At 36.7% G+C, this 22,381-nt stretch overlaps 2 protein-coding genes across 3 annotated transcripts; both read left to right on the forward strand.

Moving 5' to 3' along the window:
• The first annotated feature begins 60 nt into the window (after nt 1-60).
• LOC143461769 (transcobalamin-1-like) lies at nt 61-4,051 on the forward strand. Of its 2 annotated transcripts, none has more exons than XM_076959634.1 (8): nt 61-656; nt 917-1,118; nt 1,268-1,395; nt 1,554-1,712; nt 1,926-2,166; nt 2,349-2,479; nt 3,192-3,435; nt 3,662-4,051. In XM_076959634.1, exons 1-8 carry the CDS (start codon nt 587-589, stop codon nt 3,846-3,848), a joined length of 1,362 nt encoding a protein of 453 aa, XP_076815749.1. In that variant the 5' UTR covers nt 61-586; the 3' UTR covers nt 3,849-4,051. The 2 variants fall into 2 exon arrangements, with proteins under 2 accessions (XP_076815749.1, XP_076815748.1); XM_076959633.1 differs by having other exon boundaries at nt 72-656; nt 1,265-1,395.
• Nucleotides 4,052-14,727: 10,676 nt separating this feature from the next.
• On the forward strand, nt 14,728-20,089 carry LOC143462434 (uncharacterized). Its single transcript, XM_076960602.1, has 4 exons — nt 14,728-15,439; nt 15,783-15,916; nt 16,022-16,089; nt 17,429-20,089. The coding sequence occupies exons 1-4, from the start codon at nt 14,831-14,833 to the stop codon at nt 18,916-18,918; spliced, it is 2,301 nt and encodes a 766-aa protein (XP_076816717.1). The 5' UTR covers nt 14,728-14,830; the 3' UTR covers nt 18,919-20,089.
• The last annotated feature ends 2,292 nt before the right edge of the window (nt 20,090-22,381 follow it).

A 22,381-nucleotide genomic window follows, 5' to 3' on the forward strand; every position in this document is an offset into this window, starting at 1 on the left:
CGATTGCAACAGAAAGGTTCTGTAATTTCGTGATATGCTATAGCGAACATATTTATGCTGCCTCAACTGTTAATGTGAAATGTTACAAGACATTTTGAAGCAATCTAGTCGAAAGTTAACTTTTAACAAGGAAGAATAGCAAAAGAGTTAGAAGAACTACAAACTTGTAATAACAACTGAGATAAGCAAAGAAAATTTGAAGTTGCAAACAAAGGAAATAGTCTTCAACATACGAGCATATGACTGTAAACGTTATTTTCTTTAAATAAGAAAAGTTATAAGTGGGTAAAGTTCGTAACTGGCTACATTTAGCAACAAAGCAGAAAAATCAGTCATAACATTCACAGGCTTACAACAGATTGCTTTACAAACACGGAAACTTATATCAAAGAATTGTAAACAGGTTTCTGTGTATGCCTTGCGATTACTGCAAGCACTCAACCGTAGCCAAAACCAATGCGACGTCGTGTTGACGTATGAGAATTCCGACCTTTGCTCTCGGATGATTAAAGCTTTCACAGCAATGTTACTTAATTACAGTTAAGCAGCTCTTAAGGGATGTGAGTTATGCAAGATTGAAATAAAAATGTTGAGAATCGTATTACTTGCTGGAATATATTTTGTAGCAAACATTTTGGCAGAATATCCGGTTTGCGGTAAGTGAACTCCAACTGCATAAATTAGCTATTTAGCTGTACAATATTTTGAACAGAAATCGTTTTAAATTTACGCTTGGTTTCGTATTTGACCGTATTTACCCGTATTTGACTTCATTATCGTTTCGTCGTAACCTTGATCTGACACTTATTTAGTGGATAACATTCTGAGACTCAGAACCAGAAGGGTCTACACCATTTTTTATTTGTCAACCAAAAGCTTTCCTTTGCGAAATAGTCACATATCTCAACTTCCGCAGACAACAGTGAGGCTGATATTGCACTAGAAGAGCTAATACATGAAAATGTGGATCGGTTGATGGAATTGAGAAGGCCGGGGTGGGGCTGGGTAAACACCCCGGAAGTTGTCCTTAGTCTTCAGTTGAGCGCAGCGAAAAAATTTTTCGCCGTCAACGAAACAATCGCTTCGATGGACCAGGAAGTGCAAGATGAGTTTGACAGGTATTTCATGCTCGAATAAAGCTGATTTGTTTTCGTTTGTGACAATAAGTTTCTCTCGGCCTGAAAGAGGAATGTCAGAAGAAAAAAAAGGTTGATTAATAACGTCGCTCACTGATTCATTGCTACCAACCTTTCATGCTTTGTAGCAGTTGTATTGGAAAAAAGGCGCTGTATGTGATGGCGGTAAAAGCTACCTGCGGAAATCCCCGTAACTTTGCTGGATTCGACCTTGTCGAAAATCTACGAAACTCTATTGGCACACAATTTCGATACTTGAGTATGATTTTCTGTTACGTAACAATGTTTTCAATGTCATGCGCAATTTTGTGCACACGCATGCATTAAACACCATTAAGGTAGCACTCAGCTAAATTTGAATAACTATCTTGTTCTTGTACACACAAAGATTACCACGATTACAACGACTGATTTTAGGGAGACGCCAAGAAAGCCCGAGTCATGGTTGGTATAACTATGGACTGGCCATTCAAGCACTTTGTTTATGCAACATAGAAATTCCAAGGTCGCACATAGTCAATATAATTCGAGGCCAAGATGCATCTGGAGGATTCGGAAATCGTAAATCTGTTGTCGGTTAGTTCTTAATATATCTTTTGTGTTTTCAGTTATGACGTTTAAGCGACGCCATATTAATACAAAATAGATTTTATATAGATTTAAACAGATTTTGGTGTGTCTGCAAATTAAATTATTTATGGACTTTATGGCGTGTTTACACGAAAACCGGTCGTCCAACATCAATTGAAGTTTGAGTCATGTACGGATTAATATTTGTCTGCATTCCAGATGACACCAGTCAAGTTTTACTGGCACTCGCTTGCATCAAAGACCAATCACTTCCAACTCGACGACGTCCTTTGATGACAAAATTAAAAACCGCCATCGACAAGGCGGTCGGTTTTCTTCAAACCAGTCGAAATGACGAATTGGACGATTTTTGGATTGGAAATAAATTTTCCAGTCCTGCGGCTCTGCTGGCTTTAAAGGAAACAACTGACTTGTCGCAATCGAGCTCGTGGTTTTGCAAGTACATGTTTATATGTCTTTTAACGTTAAATAACGCGACATTTGTCGTATCATTTTAAGTGGTATTAATCCGACAGATAATATCAGATAAACAAAGACCAGTCATTGTTTGATTGACTGAGATACCAGAAGCTTCACAGTAGCTGGAAATCTGAGACTAAACCTTTCTGTGTAAAACCGCAGTGACATCGCGCGAAGTGTATCGAATGGGTTATGGGAGGATGAACCTGAAGCTACAGTTGCTCACCGATTACCTGCCATGAGAGGAAGAAGCGTGCTGGCACTTAAAGACGGCTGGACCTGTCTAGATCCCGGTACGTAAAAGCATGCGACTATACGGAATAGCCCTTCTGTTTTTAGCAGGATCTTTCAGAAAATTTAGTCGTAATTACGTTTGTTGCATATCGTTACTACCAGTGTGTACGTACATGCCGAACCGTTTAACTGCAACCTTGTCGCCACTCGAATTTACTTATGTGGTGATAATATAACCGTTTGGCGATGTTAGATGAAGTAAAGCTTCATGTTGCCGGAGACAACATTGCGTTCCACGACGCTTTGCGCAACAGAGCAACCCATTCATATGTGGCCGCCACCCGTGCGTCATTAAATGTATCGAGCGCTTTTGTCATTTTGATATGTCAGCATTACATCACTATCGCGATGATGCAACGTTTATTCATGTTGCGAAATGATGTTGGCGATCTCAATACACTGACAAAATCCGTGAGTAGGTTTGTTCCAAGTGGAGTCATCAAGGAGTTTAGTTGTCTGCTGATACGACAAGAACGTCAGCAAAACAAACACGTCGTTTTTATACCAATCTCAAACGTTTCGGACATCATGTACTGTCCTGGGAATTTAAGTAAATGAATAAGAAAACATGCAACGAGCTGACAGGGTGTAAACTTTTCAATTGAATACATAAAAAATAAGAATACTCTACGGAAATGTTACAAGTATAATCTTTAAAACCTTCATCTTTTTCTGCGGTTTTTAATAGAGTTTAAATAATCATCCTTGCAGATTCCATCCCGGAAGGCTACCAGCCACAATACAACCCGGAAAAAACCCTTGATTGCAGTACTCTGTTGGAATCCAATGGGATATTCTCGTTTTTCTTGCCCTCTATTGAAGTGCAGCTTTCTGTTAAAAAAACATTGGGATCTAACAACAGCACTCCCTACGATTACACAGTGTTGGTAGAAGTAGAAAAAGGCTTTACGTTATTGGAAACCATGGCTAAAGCAAGATGCAATAACCAATTTGAGTATGTTATTTTTGTTAACAGTATATGCTTTAACTTATGGAAATTTTGGTTATGTTATGTAGCCTTTTATGTGCGTGTTACACGTTTATACACACGAGTTATCCAGAACATGTGTTTCTGAGATGGCGTTGATTGACGATTGCGAAGCAACGTATTGAAGCGGCAAGAAGTTGTTCTTTATTTAGTTTTGTGTTAATTCATTAACCATTAATTCAATATAACTCAGGTTTGCGGTACAGTCGTCGTCCTTCGGTTCATTTGTTACGTCTGTAGACAGCCTTGAAGCAGTCGCATCTCAGAGGCAATTTTGGTCTCTACTTGATGCACAAACCGGAGATTTTCTGTCTGTGGGTATTGACCAGTACAAACCTTCCCACAGAGATCATATCCTGTTTAAACTTAGCGTATATTGATATTGCTGGTTTCTGTTGCTATCTGTGGCCACTATTGTAATATGCATTGTGTAAACGTTTCTCGTCAAAAGTATATACAAAGAGCAAACAATAATTAGACAATCACATTAATAAAAGTTAAGCAATTGATGCAAGACATTTAAACAGCAGTGTATAGTATGGGTTGTAAATGCAAACTTTAAGAAAAAACAACCATCAAGTGATATGTGTTTTTTATATTTTCCTGTTTGAGTTAATCAAACTGAAAAGAAGAGAAGTTGTAATTTAATAACTGCGTAGAAACTAGCAAGTATTTTCTCACAAGCAACGGTAGATTATTTAAATGCGCATTTACATAACTTCATCTTAAAAACAATACTTAGATCCAGCTCGGGTGAATAACGCTTGCACTGAATATTGGTTTCTTGACTGTTTTGACTTTATAGAAACAAAATCATTTATATTTTGATCGTAGACTTGTCGCTATGTGGTGCACAAGATTAAAGTGATAAATGGGACCCGACCCTTTCCAGGAAAAAACTGCGCTACACCGAAAAACATTAACATTAAACCGATAAACTTCAATCTCGTTTGAACGAAATTCCGACATTATTAAACGATGAAAATTTAAATTTCTGTAATGACTTACTTTGAATCTATTTTAAATAAGAATTGAATTATGGACACATTTATATATAAGTAGATGAAATGTGTTTTGCTAAGGTCTGGCTAGAATACTGAATGTGTATTTAACAGTCAATCTGCATTTTTACAGAAAATCACAAGTTTCGAAGCATTGCGTTAACATGTCAAAACATTTCTTCAAAAGCCTCCCGGAAATCTACAAGTTACTCAGCAGTTTTCTACTTCAGTAAAATAAAACGCGTGAAACAACTTTTACGTTCGTTTCATTTTATATTTGAACAGAAATACATTAAGTTTTCAGCAACAACCAATTTTTACAATGTGGGTGAAAAGTAACTGACGTTTAAAAAGTGTTAACCAAACCCACATTCCTGCTACAAACTTAATAAAATTATGTACACATATTCTCTATTAAATGCCGCCAAAAGTAAATTTATTGCGTGTCTTGTTAGTTTACCCTCATAAGCTACCTGACGTGTTAATGTTCGCTGGCTACAACAAAACATTTTCTGTATTCATTTATTTTTTATGTATTCAGTGATTAAGGACCGCTGGGGCCTTAGGGCAACTTTTAATTCTAGGGCCCCTGACTTACCACGTGTTGTCTACTTTTACACACTGAAGCTAGTGGCGTAGCCTGATTTTTGGCCGCCCTGTGTGGAAGCAAAAAATGCCGTCACATTTCCGGTATCGTATTTTAAATTTTGTTGAAAGCTGTCCAAAATTGTTTGAATTGCATTGCCATTTCCCAGCCCGCCCAAAATATGCAAAGCGTAAAATTGTTCGCTTTTTGCACCTAAGAGAATGCTTAAAATGCTTTGAAATATTAAGTTTATTCTCATATTTACAGTACATGTAAAAAAATGCGGCAATTTCCAATGCGGTTCAAGCTTTTGAAATGCCGTATACGTTGGTAACCCGCTTATCATACATTTTCGATTGTATTTATAGAAACATTTTCGAAATAGCATCATGGTTTGCAATGTTGAATAATCTATTATAATCTATTGAAAGGTTTCGTTCAGGCCATCTTTCGGCGGAAACCGATTCTCCAAGAAAAAATACAGCTCTTTTTACTTTGCCAGAACAAATAGGTATACGTGACTTATTTTGTGATAGAAATATGGAATATATTAAGTTTTTCAAGCCCAGTTACTTCTCAGTCACAGAGTAAAACTGGACAATCTGTAAATGAAGACGATACAAAAAAATGAAACAGTTTTGTTGGTTCTGGCTGCCGCCTGTGATACAATCATCATCGCATAAACACAAGAACATTTCTGAACAAAAATAAAACATTTTATTGCGATTACGTCAATCTGCAGGAACATTTTATTTGAAAATCATGAAAGTATACGATCTTATTTCTTTTTTATAAGCGCATTTTCCGATTTTATCATCGATTGAAATGCGGTTATGTGAGTGCTGAAAGGCATAAAGTGATTACATGCGATTTTATCTTATTCCATGTCTAAAAGGAAGTCTGCGTTAGCTATCAATTACATAGCTTGTTTTACTTGGCTTAAGTTTTCGGTTATTGTGTTTTGACCTAACAAAAAGAGGTTTGTTGTACTAATTTACAAGGTTATTTCGGATCAAGTTCACCTCAGTTTCTCTGTGGTAGGATTGGCATTTTAAAGCACAGCCACAAACAGTGCAATATGTAAATGAACTTTAAACCAAAAGCTGCCCTTCCACATAGTTTTGGTGATCGATGTACTCATAGTATCGTGATCGGAATTCAGACAATCTTCGCGATAAGGTCCTACTCAGCATTTTGACGTAAATAGCTTCGATATTTCGTAGCGATCAACCTTGTCTGCAAAAACTGTTCAGAAAAATCATTGTTTGTAAAAAATGAAATGCCGTTTATTGTTTGCAGATAACTTATATCTACAACGCCATTAAACCGTAGTCCTGTTTTACAGATCATAGCGATATTCATCACATAAACCGGTTCTATATGGTAACGTCAGTTTTCATTATAAAATAGCGCGCATAAGCGTTTGTGTTGAAGAATACCACGAGTTCATTTACAGAATTATCTCCTCTTTCTATTGTAAGTTAATTACAATACAAAGCTGCTTTTGCGGTTTTGAAACCTGCTTTTGCGGTCTTCTGGAAAATTCCCGCTGACATTATTGACATGGATGTACTGACAGCGTTCCGCTTGCGGTTCTTAACGAGGGTGTAACTACTTAAGACATTACAACTGCTTACATTATCAGAAGGTAAGTGCCAAGAGAAAATTAATAATTGTTTACACCTGTTTTCAGGGAAAGCAATGTCAGCTAACTTCTGAAAAGAATCTAATTACCAGTTTATGTTTTCCAAATGAGTACGTTTAGCTCAAGTGGTTTTCGTCAGCGATTTTAGTGAGAAAATGTTTCCATTTCCAAAAGTGAAAATGGGCAGAACAATTTTCCAATCGCTTACAATTAAATGAATCAGAATGAGGAGATTTAAAACAAAAAAAACTTTCGAAGCTTGAGTTGAAAAATATTCATTTGAGCACGTGATATTCAACACGGTATCGATAATGATAAAGTTTTGAATATGCAAGAATTTCAACGTTCTTGATAAATAGGAAAGATAATAATTGTGTCTGGCTGAATCTCAAAACACTGCGCTAACTTATTGACTTCTGCAAAAACGTGCAGTTTACATGTTTTCCAGCAAATAATAACGTGCAGTGCAAGAGGTGCGATATTGTTTTTCAAAATTGGATAAAAACAACTAGGTGACCCAATTCTAAACTTGTGTTGTTTTGAGTGTTTGGAGAAATTGTCCGTAATCTAACGTGGAGATTACTCTTTTAGTTCCGGACTTACTTATGTTTGCAAATCAATTACAGTAAATACATTTAAAGGTGGTTTACAGACTACAAGGCATTTAGTTACTATCACGCAAATATGTAAGATAAATGGAAATGTTTATTTTTCTAATGTCCCTAAAATATGGATAAACTTTTATCAAAATCAGATCGAAAACTGCGACATTTCAAATGGACATTTTTATCAAGTAGATTGCTGGCATAGTCGTCAAGCAAGTTATAGGAAGATTAATTATTACTTACCTTTAGGGCGACAGCGAAATAATTTAAATACTTGTTTATGTTAATAGGACGCGTTGAACTGGCATTTTATGTCAAAGAAAATAAAAATAGTAACTTTTAAAAGATTGAATGTCTAAATACGCCCTTTCGAATATGTTAATCTTTAGGTGACATTCTTTAGAAAGCTCACGTTAAAAATTTAAGATCAGGCTAAAACTTGTTAAAACAGGTATAGCAAGAATTGCCAGGACCACAAAAAACGCAACAAATTACCCTTTTATGTTTTAAAACTGTATGACAAATTTCACGTGGTGTCTGTACTAAATGATGCCGTTATTCTTAGCTTTATTTAACGTAAATCAATCACCTGAAATAATAGAATAATAGTAAAACAATAATAGTAGAAAAGCAACACAACCTCACAGCTCAAAGGATGTTCGTTTGTGACAATACGAACCGTGGAGTAATATTAGTCTACAACTAAGGAATGCGCGAAGCAGACAAACACAAGTAATCAAGATAAACGAGGCGAGTTTAACACAGGAATTTTCATTACAGTGTCTAACCCTATATTTACAGTTCTTCAATCATAACCGAGACTCGTTACTACTGATGGCTTTATGGGCTCTTACGGAAATGCTGTCCGGTAGTGAAGTTGTGTGTAAGTACCTACAGTTTATCGAGAAAAGATCGAGTTCGCGTTTAACTACAAGAGTAACTTCCCAAATTTTGAAAATTCACAAACATACGCAGACAACCTTGAATTTCTTAAACGAGCCTAATACGAGCCCGGAATAATCCCAGAAGAGATGTCCAATATAAAAATAATTTTTCAAAGAAAATTTTCCCATATATTTTGTGGGCTTTTTAACTGTTATATAGAAAATTTTTACCTTAAACCTCCAATTGGTAATCGCAAATGGAACCGACCTTTCCAAATGGTTATCCAAAAACAATTTAACATTCATCACAAATCGCTTGAGGGCACGGAATTTTAAAAACCGAACTGATGATAAATTGGAAAAAGAATTTAAAATCAACATTATGCTTCAAGCGAATGTCAAGTTCGGTTTTTTAAACACAATTTGGAGAACTGTAACAAGCGCCTATAAACGTACAAGAGGTTCCTGTCACGAAAATTTTCTCTTTCCTGACTCTGCATTTCAGGCCTACCAGTTTGACAGGAACAACATGGCACATGCAGTGAATTAGCTTGGAGTGCGATAAAACGTGTGTTCACTGCAACCAACAAAAAGTATTGGGAGAAATTGAAAGTAAACTGCTGGTGTATATTGGTTTAATTCAAGTTTTAGTATTTTCTCTTATTTTGTATTTATTTCATCTAATCGTTAGCTCATCTTGTAGCATAATCTTAATAAGCGTATGTAGTTAGTCAAGATAGAACGTTTATGTCATGTTACCGTGCAACTTATGACGTGTGCAACGCACGAGCAATGTTTTGAAAAGCCGCCTAAGTCGATTTACTATCTCTCACATTAATTAACCAATCAGACCCAAGACTTGCGACCTGCCTCCTGGTAAATATCTTACCCGCTTGTTGTGTAATTCTTTTGTAGTTCAGCTTACGATCTTGGTTAAAATATGATGTAAGCGTGAAAGTAAAACAGCAGGTTAATAAATATTATTTTCCTTATCTAAAGGCTACATATATAAATACAGTATAAGCAAGAATAGACAATACAACTTGAAAGAGATGTTCGGGTAAAAAAAGAGTATTAGCACATAACAAACCTAACATACAGGTTAGGCTCCTAAGAGTAAGTAAAAGTAAATGTTTACAACGCCTTGGGCCGTAATGCAGTAAAGACAAACCCTTTTCTGTGGCTGTGATTACGCACGATAACTTGGTGGGATACGTTTTATGTTTACAAGGCCCATGCCTTGCATGACCTCACAAATACCGTAATGTGCAGTTCGTTGTGTGACATCATCAGAAACATGGAAGATTGCGCGCCCAAAGGCCACGTTTGAGACAGAAATAAATTGTGCAAAAATAACCATTGTCCTTTGGCAAATTTAAACTTTTATATAGGTATAGGCTATATACTTGCAGAACAAGAAATCATGCCGTGACCAACAATTTTATTTAATGACCGAACAACAAGCTTTTATGTTAAATCATATCCGTTTACCACCCACATGCACCTCTAAAAATCTCTCACTCATTTCTTGAGTTTGGAAGCAAGAAAAGCACACGCAAAATACGCATCTAAAAATGGTGCGAAATTGTACGGCACGCCTTTATTATGCTCATGTTTAAATGTTTGTAACCTAAATTTGTACTTGTTTACAATCAGAAATGTTTTCAAAATTTCATGATCATGACACCACAGACACACCAAGCCTAATTCGTCAAAGACGTAAAACCACTGGAATTTTTCCGTTAAAATTGTAGTTTCATATCCGATTATCTTGTGCGAAGGCCTTAAAATACAACCGGTTTACAGTGGCCGTAGTACGACACCAACTTACAATACAACCACATTTAAAACGAAATGATTACAATAAGAAAATTATTAAATAAACTTGCCAACAACTTTCCGTAAAAGATTTATAAAAACCTATATGCCTAGATGCATAGTATGACAATATTGAGGAAAAGAATTTTTAAAAAATTTTGGAAATTTTTAGTGGGAATGGGAAGGTATCAGTGTGCTTACAGAAAAAAGCTCCCAAGGCAAAAATACTGTTCTGCCGGATTGGAATTTTTCACAACCCCCGGGTTGTCCGGATGTTGAATATGTCCGGCTAGCCCGGCAGATATTTCACAACGAAATTGATCACTGATATACTATTGGCGCATTACGTTGTGGACGAATCATAAACGTGATAACCAGATAACCGTGCTACAAACTGCACTGCTTTGACTGCGTTTTAATACGTCTGACTTTGTGTTTAATAATGTACTAGTTTGGTAAAGACACCCTCACAAGTCTTTATGCACATGAAATCAAAATCATCTTATTCTACCAATTCTTATTTCACTGCTTCATTACGTTGTAATGCTCTTCTTTCGGTCAAACAAACATTTCTGCAGGAAGAGGTTGACCGCATTCCGGTCGAGGCATTGTTTCTAACAAAGTTATTCCATTCATACGAGATGATAATCGTTTATGTGCGTCAGTAAGTATAAACAATAGCTTTGTGACGTAATTTATTTCCACAAAAAGCTATATATCAAGCAGGGCGATTCAATTTAATGTACAGTTAGATCGTTGCTAAACGAAAAAGAGAATGCACACAAAGCATCGCAATATTCTGTAAAGAGTTATTAACTGAAAACGTCATTGGTAGACCGCCAAACCAACTTTTTTAATTTCTCTCATTTTTGTTTACCCAATTTAGCAACCAAATACCCACAGCACATAACCACTATAATACACGCAACATATAAATAGAATGTCAGCAGGGTGACCGCCGAAAGAATTCCGTCCATTCACATCGCAAATATGTCGAGTGGTTTGACCGGATCCTGTTAGTCATTGTTTCTTCAATTTGTTTGGAGTGACAAAATAAAAAAAAACGTCCGATCTAATCCAGATAAACTTATGAACAAGGCATGCAAAAATTGAAGTGTGTGATGACTTTACTTATCAGAAATTATTTGATAAAAACCAGTTGGTTGTATCGAGAAATCGAGAAAGGTCGCTTTATCACGTAATCATGCTGTTTTATCAAAGATTTACATAAAGTTTAAATAGTAGCCGGTTTTGCGGGATTTTTGTTTCAAGGACCGGTATAAGACTGATTCCTAAGATATGCAAAGTTATATTTTTTGGATAAAGCTCCAACTGGCCTATTTATTATGCAGCAAGATGCCTAAATATAGCGGCATTAAGATTTGTATTTTGCAAACCTTCGACAGAAGCATCGGTTTTTCGTAGACAAGAACACAAAGGGTAATTATGTGCTTAACCATCATGGCCGTGGCCGATGATGATTAAGTCGATAAATTTATGAACTGTGCAAATAACAATATCTGCTTCGTGAAGAATCTCATAAAACGTGAATGATTGGCAGTTGATACAAGGCTGCGTGGGACAATGTTCGTTTTAGAGAAGCCAATTAAAGATATCGTGCTATTTTCCGTTTAATAAGAGGTTTACGATCAAAATGATGCCAAATTCTTAATATGATTGGAGCAATTAAGTAAAATTAGCAAACCGGCTGCTCCATTATAAGCGTGCAGTCGGGCTGAGTGGTTGCAAGATTATATGCTTCGCTTAATTGCAGGGCAGCTGCATGTATATAACACTGGGTGGTGCGACCTGTTTAAAAATACCGCAACAATAAATATCCAGCACCAAAGCCAAATACTGAAGTGATAAAAGACAATATAATTTAGTAGTAAGCTCGGAGCGATCATATAGCATAATACAATCGATCAGTACGGGTGCCATGAAAGACGCAAAACAGGTCTGATGAGTCAAAGAAAAAAGAACATCAACGATATTATTCATAAAACAGCCGCTTTGAAGAGGATAGCTTAAAAACTAGCTTTGAAATTTGAGAAAACGACTTTATTACGTTAGTGCTCGGAAGCAAAATGAAAGTGACAGCGAGGCCGTGGACAACTAGTTTCGAAAGGGAATAGTAACATATAACTTTCTTTATATTTACAACTCAATTAATAATGCAACAATTAACTAAAGTCAACGACCACGTCACCGTCATGGATATGAATCATAAGAAATATGTCCTTGCGTTGACTGTTTGTAGAAGGCCACGCAAAATTACAACAAAATCAAGCCGTGCATGACAAGTCGTATCATTCAAAGAAGTTAATTATATGTGGTGAAACTCGTTAGCCTATGGCAAAGAAGTTTTTTTATCAAATTTCCTATCTTTATCGCCTGTATAAACGAAACGAAAATTTTCTTGGTCATGCCATTACTGTTGGATATAGTTAAGTGTAAACCTATATCTTGTTTGCACCTGTTATATCTGGTAATTTGCTTCGAAGTATAAACTATGCCACTTGGTGGCGAATGAACAAATACACCAAAATAAAATGTTTTCAAGAATGTAAACTATACACTATATATAGATCTGGTTAATAAACTTTTAAAACCCGATTCCGTTACAGAAAAATTAGACAAACAAAAACCAAACAATTTTGAATTATCCTGGTAGCCTATATATCTTTGCCAATACTTTACTTTATTACTGAAGCGGGGAATTCGTTCGTAAGTCAAAGTTGAAGTTTATGCACGGAGAAAAATATTTCATACGGTGTTTTTCGCTGGGAAATATTTTTCCTGCGGCTTTTAATGATCGACATAAAAAGAATTACAATCAGGCGCACGTAAACAATTAAATTGTGATCAAATTCATTTAAAATTTGGGTTTTTACTTATAATTGTAGCAGATGATTCATGCTGTTATGCAAGTTTCAAAGTAAGTTAGCGATTACTAAGCAACTTTCACGTGGCTTGATGAACGATTTATACGTAGCAGCAATTAGCGTACAAGCACGTTCACTTTTCAATCAAAACAACAACACCCTGTAAAACTTTAACTGAATTGCAAATAAAAATTTTACTATTGGCCACAAAAATAAGTTTGTTTAAAATGTTAATGTGTTGCTGTATGACAGCATGTCATTGTCAGTAAAATGTGTTTGAGACGGAAATATAATCCGATGTTATATTATATGCCCACATCACGTGTTTTATTTAATTATATGCAAATCATTTTACTCAGTGCTCCAATGGGCCCCGATATTGCATCCCGTCCTTTGACTACAAACGAAATCCTGATGCCTGGGTCTCTTTTTGGCTTTTTCCATCAACCTCCCGCTCTTCAGCAACCTATTCGAAGAAAGTGAAACGCTACAACACCAACATATCGCTACCTATGTTTTCTTATTGTATTGTCATCAACTACGCTATTTTATCTATTATCTAAAATATAACGCGGTAAATCGAATTTATAGTAATCAAAGGAAAGTTTTGATTCGCATCCAATAGAAATAACATTTCTTTTATCTTGGCCAGATTTGCTTTTTTGTTACTTGCGTGGGTTTTGTTGATTAACGTTTTGAGTTTAGTGGCCGTGCTAGTCATAACAGGTTTTCGTAAACTACATTTTATCTTCCACGTTTTCAGCCCTACAGGCTTTGCCGCTTTTTAGCTCACGTTATAAATGTATTGGCTAGGTTACTATTTTATCTTTCGCTTCCCCACATCCAATTACAAAGACACACGATACAATGCAAAATGAAAAGCGCGGGCAATGTTTTGGTGATAAACTCATCTTCTGACAAACAAAGATTATGTTGTTCTCACGTACGAAATCATGTGGTTTGAATTATAAATCAAACAGCATTTCAGAAATCCTACATATAGCCTACGGTTGATGAGATTATACAGCACAACTATTTAATCAACTCATCATTTCTGCACACAAGAAATAGATTATGAAGTATTACCATCGAATTCAACAAACATAATCTAAAAATGGATTCATATTCTGGTCGAGCAGGGTGACAGGGCCATTACGCTTCGTACAAGGAGATCGCAAAGACGCTCGTGGCGATCGGTTTCCTGTGCCTTCAAAGCAAACAACGTGAAATATAAACAACGAGAACAAGACATGCACAGCCACAGGTTCGCCAGCGCTGTCACATCCACACTTGAGTATATGAAGTGAGTGTTTCAGCTACAAAGCTTGCTTTTCAGGTTGAGATGGGCAGCCCGAGGCTGGAAAAGTTATCCGGTCAAGCTACACACACGCGCTTCCTATACAAATGGCAGCTACGATGAGATACAACACATGACAAGCTGCGCATCAAATCCCGCTGTCGCTATTAATCGGTTTTGAATGACCTCACTCAGCACTTACACGACCGTAATTGGAACATTGAGAAAAAGTGTACAGTGCTATTGTATAGCTGACGTCATTAGGTATGGTAAAACTTGAACGAGCGAAAATCCTTGTGTGTCATAGCTTTAAGTTGCATGCAGGAAAGGGATCAGCAACTCATTTACCAGGTGCTGTTGGTGCAAGGCGAAAAATGATAACAATGAATGTTGTTTGGAAAAGTGTTTCAAAGAATTATCATCGTGGAAGTATGTTTACGCAATCAATTAGAATTTAAACAAAAAAAGAAACATGCGCCTAGGGGCATATTCAAAAATAATAAAATCTTTTGAAAACGTGAAATTGATTTTAGTTATACGAGAAAACTTCCGAGGCAAGCAACCGGCTTAACATGAAATAGATTTTTGAATCGAAAAACATAATATATCTATTTTCAGGTGTTACTTTATTTGTTTTAATTATGGTGTTGAACACGAATGTCAAGATGTTTCGCAAAGATAAATCCTACGTATTAAAACCAACTTGTAACGAGATTATGAGAGCGCTAGAAGAGCAGCGAAGACAGAAAGACACTTCACTGTGTGATGTCACATTAGCCGTGGAGGGAGTATATCTTATGGCACACAAAGCGATATTAGCAGGGCACAGCAATTATTTCCACCAACGGTTTCTCAACAAAGACCAACCTCCGCCGAAAATTCCAAATGTCAGAAGAAGAAGAAGAAATCAGACAAAGGCGTGCAAGAAGCAGTTGTCCCTTGGCAGCCTGCGCGCCGCATCACCACCAGCATCTAAAAGACGAAGAAATGCTTTTTCTGAATCACTTCCGGACAGCAGCTTGCCCTATAGTCCTTCCTACTCGGTGGGATCACCTATAAGCTCTGAACCAGCTCTGCATTCTCCAAAATCACCGGAATCAACATCCGGATCCGAGCAGCAGGAGGTCGTGGTTCTTCCGGGGATGGAAGCTAAAGCTTTTAATCAAGTGCTGGATTACATGTACGCACATGACCTTCACATAACCGAGGAGAATGTGTGTGAAATTTTGTTCATCTCCCACCTCCTACAAGTAAATAAACAGATTGCTTATGTTGAATATTAATTAAAAATATAAATCGAATGAATTAACATACTTGGTTAATGCAATAATTAACACATTGGGTCTTGAGTATTCTCTTACGCAAACGTTATTTGCTAAGTTGCTCGGCTAGTTTGTTGTAATGATAACTAAGAATAATTCTCTAAATTATGGTAACCGCATGTTTAAACAATGAAATTGAAAGGGGCGTATCAATCGAATAAGGCTTCAAATGCTTGAGGCTACATTAAACCATATGCAACGTTTTGAGATAAGACCAAGAAGTAGAGAAGGTTGCAAAGCAAATTTTTAAAATGCATTGATTTGTTTAAAGATACGAACTGTACTGGAGGCATGCGTTATGGTGTTATCAAAGGAAACGCGCTGGAAACTTGTCGCCCCCCAATTGACATGCAGCCGAAGCCGAACCAACACTTCGCCACAATGTATACCACAAAATGTTGCCAGGTAAGTGCTTTAAAATGCGAACAACGCACAAGAGATACACATATTACTCCAACGACAATATTGGTTGCGATAATAGCGCACAAATTAACTTTTCATGCTTTGCAGAAATGTCAAACAACTTACTACCTCATCGGACAGATCACACGTCAAGGGAGAAGTTTCGAATTTAAAAGGTGAGATTAGTTATGATTCGTAATGGTGACGGGATATATATTCCGTTTGATTATATTACACAGCCCTTGACAAGTCAAATCTTCGGGCGTTGTTATGATATTATTTCCTACTTTACCTTTCAAAACATATCGCATTTCAAATCATTTGTACATCTTTGTTTCCAAAAATGACTTTGCTCGTGAATTTGTTTCATTAGTTGTGAAAGTGTCGGTGATATCAATAGAAACATGACCTAATCCACTTGAAACGATTGTGGATGTAATATTGGAGATCCGCAGTTCTAATTAACCCTACGAGTTTTATTACGTCGATATAATGGATGTGTTTTCTGTACATAAGATTACTGAAATTGCCATAACAGTGGATTCGTAATGCGCAAAGCAGCACTACCTACTGTAAACATCCGTCTTCCGTCCTGTCTTGAAATTACTGTAACAAATCTCGGTACAATAGGAAAGCTGTTTAACCTGTTTCAATATTCTCAAGAAAAGACGTGATGCTGTAATGGCTCGCCGTCTTTTATTAGAACGTCTTTTTTCGAAAAATGCAAATCGCTAACTAGCACAAAAGAGTTTCTTGAGACGTGTAATTTTTCAAAATGTTTGTAATACTGCTAATTTTAAAATAAATTCTGTTACCTATTGTGAACAATTAAAAAAAATAAACATATGTTTATATCAGCAAGGTTATTTGTCCCTAAAAACTAGAGTTTTGTTCAAAAATAGATGACATAAAAATCTAAAATAACTCAGTTTGGTCAAGCAAACTTTATTATGATAATCCGGGCGTTATAAATATATCCTGCAGCTCCTCGTTAAAAAATGTTGCAATGCATGTGTTATTTTGCGTATACGTTGTCAGCTTAAATACGTGATGTCGAATTCTTATAAAAATTTTGCAACCCTGCAGCTGAGGGCTTCGTGTGTTTGTTGATAATTTCCCTGTGTGTATAATTTATATATTTGCCGTATTTGGTCTCTCCGCTCATGATTTCCGAACTAATGGGCACCTTGCTTGCACAAACGAATCTTCAACGAACAATTCTCATTAGTAATGAAACAGCATAATCATGAGCTGACGAAAGAGACTCACACGATACAAACAACTTTATCCTGCTGGGGAGTCTTAAAGCTGTTTTTTTCGAATTACGACAAAAATCAAACTTGCCCGATTGAAAATGCTTTTCTCATTTCCGTGAGACAAAAAACAACGCATTCTTTAAAAACAAAAGCATACAAAACGTACGCGGCGGTATAGTAAAACCTCACCCTATACATTACAGGATAATCGCATAAAAAATTTAAAAAGAAACTAATCGCTCTTTTCTTTTTTCTGCAGATAAGCAACATACTTTAGCGAATCCCGTCTTATCATCGCCAAAACAGGAGGCGTTTTCGGCTTTTAACCACGCCCGCGACAGTCCAGTTGTTCAAGGGAATTTCCACGCTGTGAGTGATGCGGTTCCACACTTGTTTCGCGCAAACAAGACTAGCGTTCACAGCGCTGCCATTCCAAGCAGTTTATCTTATCCTGAGGGGATGAATTCTTTGAAAACAGCAAACAAATCCGGCTTTATGGAATCAAAAAACCGTTTGGGTTTTATTGGAGGTCAACTCGATAAGGTTATTTATGGTAAAAGCGATGCAATTATCCTCAAAGATCTAGAAAGCAACAGGATGGCCTCTTCGGCTCATCGAAGAAATCATAAACAAGAAAAACTTAGGAGGAAGCGCACTGTTAGCGAGTGCCCGCAGAATATTTATGACGCAAATAATGCTTTGGATCTACGTCAAAGATCGTCCCCCGATGACGGGTGTTATCATAGTAAAGACTTCAGTCCTGCACCGCCATTGTCGTACCAAAAAGCATTACGCACTGTTGAAAGCGTTGAGTACGGCAAAATACCACGGGACACCAGTGAATGCCCTCCCAAAATTCGAAAACTCTCTCCACAGAAACCTGCTAGAAGCTTATCCAATGAAGCTATTGACGCTAACACATTACACATGCCAATGTACAATAAAGAAGCAGTCAAGAGTTGGAAAAATATTGATAGTCGTTTAGCGACATTCAAAGCCAATACACACCATAAACCAACGATTAACTCCGTTTCAAACGACCAAGGTGCTCCTCGGGAAACCTATGCCCTACCACCTCCGCTTCTGCCAGCGATAAACCAGTCATATTTAGACAAGCTGAGCCCGCTTGCAAGCTCTCGTTATGACTACAATGGTTACGCTGTTCACCCGATGTATACCGCGTTTACTAGTTCTAACCAATACCAGCCCCCTCCTTTTCCAAATTATAGTTCCGTTTTGTGTTTTCCCAAAGCGCAAAGAGCTATCCCTGACATTCCCTTTCTTACCACAGCCTGCCTACCAATGCCCAGCTGGCCATTTGGCCAAAAGCGATCTTTTTTGACTTCACACAGTGCTGCAAGAAGCACTACTTCCATGTCAGTCGGAATCGACAACAAATGCATCAGGAGACAAGACAGTGATGTCAACCGTTCCAGGACTGATGTATCTCCTATTGATATCTTAAGAAGCAAGGACAATTCTTTGCCAAATATTCCAAACATACAGCAACCGGCCAGCTGGAAAAGGAAGATGCTTGCTCAGTTTGCGGATTCTGGTACAGATGCGGAAAGCTCTGACAGCGGAGTCGTCGAATCACACAGAGGGGAACATCTCCGCGTAAATTCCATCGACGATTTGTCTGCCAAGTCACCACCTTACGTGTCACGCAGTACCACACCACCCCCCAGGTTCGATCAATCCAGGCTAAAGGAGCCAACCGTCAGCAGACAAGAGCAATGCGTAGTTTAACTTGACGATACAGCAAGAAAAAAACAATTTATGATCTTGATTTTTCATTCCTATTTTATTACAGTAATCCTGCATTTTGATTTGTGAGGCTATACGCAATCTTTGTAAAATGTCTGCGATAATATTGCCGGTTAAACGGTTTTAGGCCTTTGATGTTTTGAATCTCAGGAAACGTTAGGCTGCGCAAAAAGTTGTGTGTTGGAATATATAAACCATTAGCATAATAATACTAACTTGAATTGGATATGTACATGCTGCACATTACTAAAACAAATTTTGCTACTGACAACCCTATCGACCTGGTTTCTGGCCGGCTTCATGGGGATTCGAGTCGATTATTCCAACAGTTTTCATCAAATTACTGTTTTCCAAAGCATTAGGCGTTTTGATCTTGCCTGCGTACCTTGTTTTATATATGTCGGATAACAAATTTTACTGCCAGTTGTCTGCGACCGCCGCCTCGTCCCGATTCTTGCCATTATGTCTTCGTATACGATAATATTGCTTTTTTGCTCGCTGCTTGCTGCGCTTTTTCAAAGCCAGACGATGGGATAACAGCGGTATTTCATGTTTAATAATATCATCATTTTCGTCGTTTGACGTTAAAGCATTCAAAAGAAAATGTACTGCAATGATGTATTCTATGGTACACATTTCGTTACACAGTGTCAGTTTCAAGTGCAATTTAACCGTATTTTTGACATTACATGTTACATTACATACATTTTTGACAAACGTTACATTTTCCCGTTTTCCATTCCAGATACATTCACGGTGTCCCTGAAAAAGCTGCTATGTATGTTTCGCCTTTTGATTTATAAGTGTAATTAGAAGCGATATAACTCATGTATATAATGTGCTTTTAACGTTATTGTTATCTGATATTTTGCACAATAAATTTGCTTTCTTTTAAATCTCTGAGACATTCCATTAGCGACTTATTTAAAAGATCAAACCTTTTGCAATCGCTAGGCACCAATTTACACTTTTTACTAATTTTTTGAACATATGGCTCCAGTTGTTGTAGAAGATGTGTACATAAACTTTCTCAATTTCCTTGCAAGCGTCATATTTTTGCGTCACGTTTTTGCGCTGTGTTTTTCTTGTAAAAATGAGTATGCATGTATCGATTTGCTGTTTAACTAAATAAACTGTAAAGTAGTAAACGTAAGCACAGTCTGCTGTTTTTCAAAGATGTTCTAAAAAAAAAGATACAAGTAAATGGGATGTGAAACGAAGACACTGATGTAAAACCTAATCTTAAGCAAAACATATGTTATTATTATAAACCTTGCTAATTCTTTAAAACAGTAACAGCTCTCTGTAGTGAGGTTTTTTTGCTGCTGATTATCTTGCTGCACTTGCATCATTATAGTGGACGTTTTTTGTTTTATTTGCTAATGGTTGAAAGCAAATGCAAAAAGTGATAAGGAATACGATTCTAACGGTAAACCACTTCCGTTTAAACAAATCAAATCTGCTGTGACTGCACTTCTTTACCAACGGATGTAGAATTTGTATTGTTTCTATTCAAGGTGGAAACCTATTTTTAACGTTGCAAATACGCCACCTTCGGGATTGTTATATTTTAACATTGTTTAGAAACGCACTGCGTTGAAGTTGACGGTTTTTGAGAAATCATTTTTTAACTCTGTCACTTCAGTTATATATAGAAATGCAACTGACAGAAAGATATAACTTGATCTATTTTTGATATATTTTTGTGACTTCTGCAACTTGGTATATTTTTTGTGACAAGCAAACGGTTACGACATAATATAAATTCAGAAACAAATGGTTAAGTATATGGAAAACTGAGTTTACCTTGTAAAATTTCGTAGTAAAATTCTTGTAAAATTTCGTAGTGTTCGTAGTGTATAATGTTATTATACAATATTATATTATTATATTGTAAGTATAATTGCCGCTTCAAAAATGTCCTATGGTCAAAATTCTGCGTATACTCAACAAAGCTAATTTAATGTAGCTAATTTCTGTCTTAAAATGAAAAGCGCCAACTTTTGAAAATATAATTGCTGCCTCAAAATGTCCAATGGTAAAAATTCTGCCTATACTCAACAAAGAAAACGATGAAGATCCAGAAAAGTAACCGTTTTTACCAGCCAGTTTTTACCTACTTTGACTCGACTCAAAAATCCTAAATGACTCAACTTGACTCGAGTCAAAGTCCAGAATAACTCGCGTCACGTTATGACGATTGTTAGGGCTAAAAATAACACTTTATGTAAAAAAAACGGAGCATTTTCAAAAAATTACAACTCTTCGTAAAAAGTATCAACCAGACTAAGTTGTAGACAGTTATGAATAGAGCAGTTTTTGCAACTTTTGCAACATTTTTTACAGCTTCCGACAGCTTCCGACAGCTTCCTAAATACTCATAATTTATGTAGTACGATGTTTTAAGCTGTTTTCAGGAATTTTGTATTACAACTTTTTGCAACTTATTTCTTTTTTACATGCAACGTTTTACTGCAACTTTTGTCAAGTATTGCGCAAAATTGTATTTGGATCACTAATTCGAACTGAATAGTGCCCTAAAAGTAATTGTAGAAATGACCCGGAAATCAATTCCAAATTGTTAAATTGCCAATCAACTTCATGCACTGTAGAACGACGTTTAGCATGCTACGCAAACTGTTGGCAAAAGATAGCCATATCTTCCCAGATAATGTTTGGAAATATTTAGCATTATATGTAAATACATCACTTGAGTAAATCACTGCCAAATTACCTTTGAGCAACCAATTTAACGCAACGCATAATGTGACGTCAAAATATTTTTTACGTTGCAAGGTATTGACTCGACTTGACTCGAGTCTCAACTCAAAATGACTCGACTTGACCCGAGTTAGAAATAAATGACTTGGTTACAACCCTGTCATAATCTAATAAAATTTAATGTTTTATTACTGTCCGCGAGACGATACTGTGGAGCTATTTGTTGTTTTGATAATTCCGCACATTCCGTTGAAGATATTCATCCGCACATATGATAGATTTCTTCGGTTTCGCTGAATGTTGTTATGCCCAGTGATCGTTATGATTGCACGCTGCTAGAACTGAAAAGGGAGTATTAGCGCGCTAGGGTGGCCCAGGACAGAGTGAAAGGTTACGGTTGATCATTGATCAATGATCATTGATCATAAGGTGACTCCAGAGTCCAGACTTAGTTTGTCGGAATTTCTCCTTGTGCTTTTGAAAAAGAGCGACATGTAAATTTCAGCAGTAAAGACAAATTCGTCGTACAGCTTAACATAATTTTTAAGCTGAGAGTAGGCTACCTGAATATGAGTGCTTTAATTCATAAATTTTCGGTAACAGTTTTTTATGTAAGATTTTGTGTTGAACAGCAGTTAAAAAACATATTGCAGCTTGAAGCCTGCTTTTTGACCGTATTGTGTCAAACACAAATCGCATTTTACATTTATTTTTTGTGTAATTT

The sequence above is a fragment of the Clavelina lepadiformis genome, chromosome 6, assembly GCF_947623445.1.
Source record: "Clavelina lepadiformis chromosome 6, kaClaLepa1.1, whole genome shotgun sequence".
In the NCBI taxonomy this organism is placed as follows: domain Eukaryota; kingdom Metazoa; phylum Chordata; class Ascidiacea; order Aplousobranchia; family Clavelinidae; genus Clavelina; species Clavelina lepadiformis.